Below are 10,721 nucleotides of genomic sequence, written 5' to 3'. Positions count from 1 at the left end.
CTTTTACTTGACTTAACTTTTATCTTTAAAACTTTTTTTAAAGATGATGAGAAACAGGTGATTATGCACCATTTGATATGTGGTAACAGTCAACAGTGTTGTAATGAAATACTCATTAAGGTTGCATGTATCATGTTCAGTTTTGAGCCACAGAGAGCAAATAGCATGCGCTTGTGAGCAATACTTGTAACAAAACCACGAGTCTCCGTGCAGTCACCAAAAACAGGGTTTGCCTCTTCAGTTTCAGCATGGCCACGTGACTTCCTGCTGGCTTCTGCAGTTCACTCGGCAGCAACACAGCACACAACAGGCTTCCTCAGTTTTTTAATCAGACTCGGGCTGTGACCGCGCAGTCACAGAAATCCTCAGGTGATTAAAGCGGGTCCAACTTTCCCACAGCTTTCTGTCCGGGGAGATCTGAGGATCACAGAGGGACAAGATGTTGAGGCGAAGGCCATCAAATGCCTCAGAGAAGGAGCAGGTGCAGAAGAAGAAGGTGAGTTTTTTTGGTTGCTGTAATTCTTTGTTTTGATGTGTCTGTGCAGCTACACTTAGAAATGCTTATATTAAACAGAAAGTCATAGTTTTTATATTTGTTACTTTTTGTAGACTTTTGTTGCCACACACACTTGTTTGCACTTCGACATCAGCTGTCTTCTTTGTGTGCACATCTTTTCAACACAGGATGTCAGCTTAAGTTAGTTCAGACCTTTGCGGTTAAGCTGAACGCACACGAACACAGACAACACTTGAGGTTCAGCAGCAGCTTTTTGCCTAAAGCAGAATATTTCCTACCTTTTCTAACTACCGTTTTGGCTGCAGCCTCGGTACATTTTTAGAAAAGTAAAGTTCCTCTATTCTGGCAGGGTGAATCATTGCTGCAGATGTAGTTTGAGTCAGAGAAGGCTTTGTGGCTTCTGCTGACTTTGTCTTCAGCTGCTATCAAGATAGTGAACCTCCTACACTTGACACCAGTGCTCTTATTTTCCATCCAGCTCTCCACCCGCGGTCGTTTTCACGCCATGTCATTACACAACTCGCTGCGTTTGTTCTTCTCATGTCACTGCTGCGGTTGTCGGCTTTAATAGAAGATTGATTTAGCTGAAAGGTCTGTGGCTGTTAAATAAAAACTGAGGATGGGAAAAGAAACATTTGCCACCAGAACTTGTCATATTAAATGTCACTGAGGCCCAAGACTGCTGAAGGTTAAGCTTTGGTGGTTAAACTTTACAAGGTAGACTGTAAGCCACCGGTGCTGGCTGGATGTCTGCAATGATTGGCTGGCAGCAGTTGCTAAAGCTTTGCCAGTTTCCTGTGGTTTGAGCAGAGAGAGAAGGATGAGCTGCGATAAGATGTTGCACGGCGGCGTGGTTAAATGGAAAATTAGACAAAAAGTTTCCACAACAGCTACAAGAAAGTCTAAATCTGGAAAATATGCAAAAAAATGAGTCAAATTTGTCTCTTTTGCTCAAAATTACTAGAGCTTTGCCTTTCTGGTGTTTGAACTAAAAAAGAATAAAAAAAAAACAATGTTGTTGCGAGGATGAAATCATGTTCTTGTATATATTTTAGCTTTGGTGCTCCTGTCCTTCCCCCAAGGTCTTGTGTATGCCACTTTTGAAAACACGAGCTATTTATTGCAGAAACCCTAATGAATCTAGCCGCACATCATTTCCTTTGTGTTTCCTGCTAAACAGCTGCAATACCTTTGTAAAACCTTATCAGATGCAGCCACATCACCGTGCAGACGTTCAATTAGCCGTGACTTCAACTTCAATAACAGTGTGTGGAGAAACACTGGCACACATTACTTCTAAGAAACCCCTTCTGTTCACAAATTTGAGGAGATAAGATCGTACTGTGTGCACGACCGCAAGTTCAGCATTATCAGTTATTCCACAGAAAACCACTGAACAACTGTGTGATCCTCTTTGCTGTTCATGAGTTCATGATATTTAAGTGCAATGCACATTTTGTTTGCAGCTCACCCTGCAGAGGTCCAGCAGCTTCAAGGATTTCATGAAGCCCAAGCCTACCTCTCCTGTTGTGTCAGAGAAGGAGTTCAGCTTGGAGGAGAATGTAAGTTTCTTCCCTGGGATTTGCCCAAAACAAGCAAAATATACAAAACATCAGTTTATAAAAGTAAAAATACCTATTTTATCTCTTCTTTTAACTTCCTGAATAGCAGTTCCTCCAGATATTTTGTTACATTGTTCCTCGTCTCTCGTACTGTGGCCTTCTCTAAATAACGCATCCACCAGAGGTCAAGTGGAAGCTTTTTTTCAGTTATGACTGTTACAGAAGTGCCCAGTTGGTGCTTCCTGATTTACACGTGTGAACAAATGATAACACTTTTAAAATTAACAGAATATATTAATAATTTCCCAGCAACATTCAGGTTACTGAGTGGAAGTTAGAGAGAAATGATTACAGAGGAAGTAAGAATGAGAAGCATTGCACAGAGCCCCAGATGACAACAGCATGCAGACAGGATGTCCTCCGGTCTAGTCAAGCAGAGAGCCTCTCCGTCCGAAAATCATAAATGGTATTCCCCCGAAGAGTGTATCCATTTAAATTTGGCCTTATTATTTTTCATTTACGTCAACTCTGAGCTTAAAACTTTCTGCTGAGAATTCATCTGTTACACCCCTGTCAGCGGTCTCTGCAGACGTGGGTTTGCCATTGTCATTGTGGTTACTGAATGTTTACACTGCCGATACACGGCAGCGTTTCTTCATGATAGTGTTTCATTAAGAATAAGTGCACGACAAGCTTTGAGGGCTTCTCCAGGGCCAAATTATTTCATATTTGTACCAAAATTGGCTTCAAATCAAGACATTTCTCACTGAATATGAGGGAATGGAGCTAAATGGACAAACTTGTGGTTAGTTTGCAAATCTAGTATTGATTTTTAAATCAGGGAAGCCAAGCTTGACCCCCCAAAATTCTGTTAATATCAGCTGACTAAAGTGTTGTATAGGTTATGCCAAATACAAAGATAATTACCAATCAGCACATCACTAATAAATACACTAAAGTCTGCAAAAATATCAAAACATCATCAAATAAACAATAATACAAATAAATAAGACCGCATGATAAAACCCAGGAAACCTGCTCAACTACTACACGACTCAACTTTGAGCGTGGATCTAGAAACTTCTAAAAGCAGCTGGTTTACAGACCAGGTTAAGTAGGATGGCACAAAACCACTCGGGCTCATGAAAGCAAATAGTAAAATTTTAAACTGGATCCTGCAATGGACTAGGAGCCAGTGCAGGGAGGCCAGTACAGGTGTGATGTGATCGCACTGTTTCTTTCCTGAGAAACGACGAGCTTCTGTGTTTTGTACACCCTGCAGGTGATAAAGTAACGATTGGTGAAGAAATAGAAATAATTACAACAGTTTAATCAGGAGGTAATGTGGACAGATGGTAGACTTCATTGAAAAAAGCTTGTCTTAATACGACATGCTTCAAAACTACACCTGAGTAGCAGAACCAAAACAGAAACCTGTGGGTATTATTAGTAGAAGGTTATGGTGGTTGAACATGACCACTAACCAGGTGGGTGCTGTTAGGAATTCTCTGCTGCTGCTCTTCATAACTCACCTGACAAATCTATTTTACCTACAGCAATTTAAGGATAAAACTGCATCTGTTGTCTTGATGTATTCTGTCTATTTGGCACTCTTTTTAATACTTAATGTTAAGTTTTTGGGCTACAGCTCTTGACTAATTCACAAGCGCCCACTGTTGCTTTTTAGGATCTGCATGATACTAATAATCACTGTGATTAAGCTATGTGCCCGTCTCTGCTGTTAACTACCTCAAAAGCCTGAAAACGACATTTTTAGATGTCAGTAATAAGCACGCAATTTCACACAGTTTGTCTGCAGATGGAGTCTGGTAACACTCTCTAAAACTGTGCTTTCAAGCACCACAGTAGAGCGCTTGTGTGTCTGTGTGTGCGTGTTCGTGCTACAGAGAGACAGAGAAATACTTTGTGGATGGCAGTAACATGTGCGCACGCAAACCCCATTACCACAAACGCTCTTCTTAGTCTGTGAGAAAATTTTTATGACCTGGCTTCCATGCCACCGAGGAAATTCATGTCAGTGGCTTAGATTTGAATTTTTTTTTTACTACTCTCAACCTTAATTCCAGTGACTTTAAATAACACTGAAAACTCATCTGGTGGTTTTCCCTTTTCTCCTTTTCTCCAGGTAGCAGATGGTGTGACTGCAGAGGAAGCAGTGAAAAGTGGCAGCAAACTGGGGAAGAAGTGGCGCAATGTCATTTCACGCACCATGACCCGCAAAACGTCCAAGATGGTGCAGAAGGCTTTAGCTGAAGAAGGGGTAAAGACTGTTTAAGTTTCACAAAGTAATCCAAAGGTTAACACGTGATGCATACCTAAAAAAAAAAAAAAAAAGGAAAAAAAAAGTTCACACTACTACAAACTTGAATCTGTCTCCACCTTGTGGAGAAATCCATGTACTGCAGAGGGGTTTATTCTTTTACCTTGCACAAAAACTTGCATGCAACGTTTTCTAGATTTAACTAAAATACAGCATACTGCAGAATTTAATGTTACAGTTCAGCCAGTGCTGTGCACTCTTCTTGTAATCAAGTATTTTAGATTTGTGGGGATGCTGATGTTTGGGTAAAGAGCCTGAATAAACCCTCTTCCACTGCTTCTGCTTTTTCATGTCTATCTCCTACCAAAGTTTGGTATAATGCTCACTCAGTTCAGAGCTCTAAATTTAGCAGACTGCCACCAATCTGTCATTTAAAGGTTAATGTCTGTTAGCACAAAGACAAGCCAGACCGTGTTTTTAAAGAAGAATTCACTTTTCTGCAAATCAATGACAGATGCCCAAAAGTATTTTCCAAGGTAATGAAACAAGTTTGAGACAAAGATAATGAGACACTTCTTTGACTTTATTATTATGTATGGGAGGTAAATGTGAACTGACCTCTGACTTGCACTGTTGTCCCCAGGGGGAGAGTGGTGAAGAGCTGTCTCCTGTCCCTTCCGACTGGCTTCCAGATCTGAGTGCAGGCCAGAGGACGTCGGTGTGCTCCACAGGCTCGGAGGACACCGTGCCCAGCCCCATCAGCCGCCAGCTCTCTGGCAGTAAGTGTGAAAAAAAATCACTACTTCAGGCTGTGTGAGAGGAACAGGAGGTCCGACTACACAGATGTGACAGACTGCGTGTGGCCCAAGGATACACTGAATACTTTTTTAGGGTGATATTAATTTTCTTTTAACAGCAAGACAATAATTATAATGATAAACTAGATTCTTGACTATCGAATTCTTTAAAGGAAGGATTTTTACTCAAGTAAAAACAGGAAAGGCTCTCCTCCCCTAAAAGTGTATTTTAATTTTAGATTTAAAGGAGGTCACTGACTCAGTCGACCTGATTTCCTCGGTCAGATGCATAGAGAGTCTTCGGCATTATAGCTGTTAAAACAGTGTTAAAATGTTAGACCAGGCTTAACTTTGCTGTTGGAGTAATTTAACAGAGGTAGAAAAGTTTCCCAAACAGGTGCTACTCAATCCCAAAGCTAAACTAAATTGTGAGTGCCACCGCTTTTCTTAATTTACACAATTTAAGGGATTTCATAATTACTTAACAAGCAAACGATGCCTAGTTTGATCCCAAGAGGCGAACCCAATCCTTATGAGGTTGCGTTAGGAAGGGTATAAAAAATCTGCCAAATCAAACATACGGAGCTACCCGCTGTGGCAAAACCACAGGGAGCGACTGAAAGTAGCAAGTTGATAATTTTACAGATGACTGAAAAGGGAAGTTTTCCCAGTAAAATGTTCTTGTAACTGTTCAAGTCTTCAAAAGGCCGTGTTTCCCACTGGAGGAAAAGTGCTTTGACTTAATTATCCAGCATTCATAGTTAATAAGTCCAACCTAATATTATATATTTATGTTATAAATGCTATTTAGAGGTCTGACATCTTTGTAAAATGCCATATTACTTTAATAAAAGCCTGAAAACCCCTTTTATATTGTACAAAGGCCCAGTGTCCCATCAGCATGATTCCTGGAGTCATACAGGGATGTTTACAGTGTGTTTAAACCTCTGGGGCAGAGGCGAAGGCCTCAGGATGAATCTGACCCAGCTTCTTATCTGTCCTCCTCAGACAGCGACAGACAGAGCCTGGACAGTGGATATAGCCAGAGGGACAGCATGCGACTGGAGGAGAACGGCATTGCTTACAACGGCCCGTTCTGCGGCCGCGCTGTGGTCCACACCGACTTCACCCCCAGCCCCTACGATGTGGATTCGCTAAAACTCCAAGTGAGTCTCGGAGGGGGGAGTCTTCCTCACTGGCTGCGATTTGGCCTCGTTTGCTGTCTCACTGAGGCGTCCTCCAGGGAGCTTGTTAGCTGTGTAAAAGAAGACCGGTCATTTTGATTATCATCCGTGAAGGAAGAGTTTAATCTACAAGACCCTCCATTACTGGTTACCCCCTTTGATAAAATATCATTTCAGTGCAGTTTATACAATGATGTGTGATCAGAAAAGTCTGCTTGACGGGGTTCTTAAAATATTTATAAACTCATATTTTCAAAGCTTTTACACTGGTGATCATTATCTTAAATCACTGGATAGATTTTTGATCAGATATTGAGCGAAACTTTGAGATGATCGTAGACTTTAATTTAAACTCATAATTCTGTCTTTTGTGAGTTTCTTTTATCTCCTGTCAGGCTGCCAGTATTAATGCTCTCTCTTTTCATAGAAAGGGGACATCATCCACATCATCGAGAAGCCCCCCGTGGGCACCTGGACCGGGAAGCTCAACAACAAGGTGGGCTCCTTTAAGTTCATTTATGTGAACCTCCTGCCCGACGAAAGCCCCCCGACCAGGAGGAAACGCTGCAGCAGAAAAGCCAACCGAGCCAAATCCAAACCCAAATCCCTGGAGGAAGTCCTGGACAGCATCGGCCTGATGGTGAGGGAAACTGCAGAGCAACTGTTGCGATGGTCACCTCTGTCTGATCGCAGAGATGTAAACCTTATTCTCTCTCATGTTGCAGGAGCTGAGTTCTTTGCTGTCCATGCATGGTTTCCAGACTCTGGAGGACTTTGCAGGGCTGAAGGAGTCTCACCTGAATGAGCTGAACATCACAGACCCAGAGCAGCGCTCCAAGATCCTGAACGCCACTGAGCTGTTGAGAGACTGTAAGTTTATACACTGTGATGCTGCAAAGCTCATAATATCTAATCAAAGGATGCTGATTTCAGGAGCACTTTGTCATTTTTTTATGCTTCAACTACACAATCAGGTGCACTTCATGGCTCACGTTGTGTTATCAGTGCTTCGTCTTAATATCTTGGCTCATCTTTGCTGCAGAAGGACAGTTTGTGAATTTAAACTTTCTTTAAAATTCACTCAAAACCATTTCATATGAATCAGTATCTACTTCCCCAAAACCGCAATAACCTTTATTTGTATTATTTTGACCACAGTGATGACTGTCCATGATTCCTTACTATTAGAGTCGTTGCTCATTGAAACCACTGAAAGTAATTTAACCTGCAGCATATTAACTTATAGCTGGAGTTAATTTTCATACACACTACAATCACTTTGGTGAGATGTGAACGGATGGAAGTGATTATCTGTGCTGAGAAACCTGCAAGTGTTTCTTGAATCTGCAGCTGTTTGAGCATTAAATACTAGTAGTTTTGTCTCTTTTTTTAGCCATCTGACCCACAGATTTACTGTTTTGGTTCACTCTCTGCTGTCCCACCGTATTTATGCACTAACACAGCAGCAAATAACAGTCAGCTGCCTGCATGTAGTGGATTTCCCTCAGGAGGTTTGAGAGAACATAAACAACGCTGAACAGGAGTGAGCTAGGGTTTAGATTCACCAGGTGAACACAAAGTGACTCCGGATGAATGATTGTGTTGTTCCTTTACTGCTGGATGCTGAGCGAGATGAAAGGACCTGTCAGAGTTCAGGAAGAATAAAAAGGATTGGCGTAAACCTCTATATATTAAACTGTGATTGTTTTTGTGCTTGTGTAGCTGAAGAAGAGTCAGAGCCAGAAGAGGAGGAGGGGGAGAAGGAGAAGGAGGAAACATCTGGGGAGGATGCCAAGGAGCCGCGGGATTCGGGTTGTTTTGAGAGCTCAGAGAATCTTGAGAGTGTACGCGAGGAGCCAAAGATGGAGGAAGAGGTAGAGAACCATGAGCCGGAGTCCGAGCAGCCACAAGAGAGCCAGACGGAGCAGCTGGAGAATGTGCAGGAGCAGCTGGAGGGGCTGACAGTGGACGAAGGATCCTGAGACGTGATGGACAACTTGTCAAACTTCTCTTACTCCTGGTCCTCTGGGTTTCTGTGGATGCAGATTTAATCCCACTGAAATATCTCTTCATGGTAGAAGAGCAGACTGTATGAACACAATAGTCACATAGCCATGGACTGTTGAGCAAGTGGCACAGTTTTGGTTGTTTCATCTGTCCTAGCTGGACACATTATTTTAAATGAATGTTTTTTTGTATTGTGTTGTTTGATTTATAAAGTTGTTTGTCATCATTTATCATAATGTATCTGAGCGTAATGGTACATATTAAAACCATTTTCATGGGACGTAGTCTCTGAGACTACGTCTAAGAATGTAAAATACTTAAATGTAACTTGAATACAACTGCTGCAAGTTATAATGTATATTACAGCAGTTTTTTCATGCTATTAGGATGCAGTGTTGTAAATATAAAAAAATTAAAGAAAATTTGTCATCAAGATGTGGATTCTGTAAGCTGTTAATTGCTACTGTTTCACATTTGTTTTCAATAGCTGTCTGTGAGTCTGTCAGCGCACACACTGTATCCAGAGGCTTTTGCAAAGTTATCATCATTTCATCATTTGTGAAGCAAATAGTTTCGCTTGCCATGTTTCAATTTAATTTTCAATTTTAATGTTTACTTTCTTTTTTTTAAAACATTTGGTTTTACTTTTAGTTATCCGATTAGTTTGTATTAGTTTTATTGTAATAGGCACTCACATAAAAGTACAAGTTTCAGGTTGGACTCTCTTTTGCTTTCAGAGCTGCTTTCATTCTTGAAGCCACAGATTCAGCAAAGTGTTGGAAACATTCGTCACAGGTTTTGATGCGTACTGACACGATAGCACCAGAGAGTTGCTGCAGATTTCCTGGCTGCACATCCATGATGCGAATCTCTTGTTCCGCTACATCCCAAAGGTATTGTGTTGGATTGTGATCTTGTGACATCACCACCAGCAGCCTGAACCGTTGATGTGTGGCAGGATGGATGCATGCCTTCATGCTGTTCATGCGAAATGCTGATGCTGTCATCCAAACATTGCAGGAGAAATTGAAACTCGTCACCCAGGCAACATCTTGAGCCCATATGAATTGTAGTCTGATAAGAGTTACACCTGGTGTGGTCTTCTGCTGCTGGATCTCCTTCAACATGCTCACATTTTGGTTGAAACAACTGGTTGCAACTGATTATAGTTTTCTATCAACTATAAGCAGCGTGGCCAATCTTCTCTGGCATCAACAAACCCTTTTTAAGCTCAGAAAACTGACGCTTGTCTTTTTTCAGACCATTCTCTGTGAATCCTGGAGATGATTCTGAAATACTCGGACCAGCCTGACTGCTGCCAACAACCATGCAGCATTCAAAGTCACTCAAATCACCTCTCTTCCTGATTCTGATGCAGCTTTTGAACTTATTTTCATGTGATTGAAACAGGTGTGCCTAATAATGTTGCTGGTGAGTCTATCTGAGTTATAGATGGTAGTATAATAGTATCCTGCAATATAGATTAGTATATAGATGGTATTTGTTTAATAAGTTGGACGATGGAGCAGCTACACTACTGATGCCTTTTATTTGTATTTCATTTATTCAAATTTATTTTCTCACCTTCAGTTTTACTTTTAGCTTAGGTTGAATTAACTGTGATAACCTTGATGCCCCCCCGTGCGGTTGTCATGACTTCCACAGCGGATATCTCCGTGACTCCAGCAGCTTCCAGATGTGGAAATAAACTGAGCGTGGGTTATCAACTTCCTCAGAGGTTTTATCTGTGCTGACAGAAGGTAGGATGTAGATGTTTGGACTTCAGGGCCATACTGCGAGGTGACGGTGAGGTCGGTTTCTTTTTTTAGCGCTCAGAACAGTTTTCGGATTTAAGCTTAGAGTTAAAATAAATCCACAATTCGCAGCAAACCCTGCCATTAGAACATGAGAGCCATGGCTTCTCTTTAGATGAGCGATTTGCCTGATCAGCAAATCATTTCTTGTGAATCACTGAATCTAAAAAATGCAAAGTGGAGACAATAATCCACCAAAACAGTGACGGCAAAGAGATGGTATGCAGTTGTTCAAAAAGGGCTGTTTTTGTAGAATATTTGTCCGTTTAATGAAAGTCTGCACAATTTCACCTCCCTGCAATGAATATTTTTTGTGTTACACACCTTAAATTATGTAGAGGAAGGCTGAAGATTTGCATCTCTTGATTTTAGCCGTCATAGCTAAAAAGTACATGGGATAGTCACATGAAATTCTATGGCTGCTAAAATATATTTAGCAAGTAAATTTCAGTCACACTCAAAATGACACAGCAAGAGTTTTTTCATTATTAGGACTATATCAGTTTTTCAGCAGTAAAACACGCCAAATTCAATGTTTATAATGTAATAGAGACACTTG

General features: G+C 41.2%; 1 protein-coding gene across 1 annotated transcript; it reads left to right on the top strand.

Annotated features, from left to right (window-relative positions):
• The first annotated feature begins 272 nt into the window (after positions 1-272).
• Positions 273-8,784, top strand: sash3 (SAM and SH3 domain containing 3). The gene is made up of 8 exons (XM_085428376.1): positions 273-496; positions 1,984-2,079; positions 4,226-4,360; positions 5,004-5,139; positions 6,166-6,323; positions 6,769-6,981; positions 7,067-7,211; positions 8,064-8,784. Exons 1-8 carry the CDS (start codon positions 440-442, stop codon positions 8,321-8,323), a joined length of 1,200 nt encoding a protein of 399 aa, XP_085284502.1. The 5' UTR covers positions 273-439; the 3' UTR covers positions 8,324-8,784.
• The last annotated feature ends 1,937 nt before the right edge of the window (positions 8,785-10,721 follow it).

Source organism: Rhamphochromis longiceps, linkage group LG2 (genome assembly GCF_057381845.1).
Source record: "Rhamphochromis longiceps isolate RC_006_pf linkage group LG2, R_longiceps_female_GT1.1, whole genome shotgun sequence".
NCBI lineage: Eukaryota > Metazoa > Chordata > Actinopteri > Cichliformes > Cichlidae > Rhamphochromis > Rhamphochromis longiceps.
The sequence above is the reverse complement of the archived record's forward strand: the minus strand, read 5'-3'. Positions and strand labels throughout refer to the sequence as shown.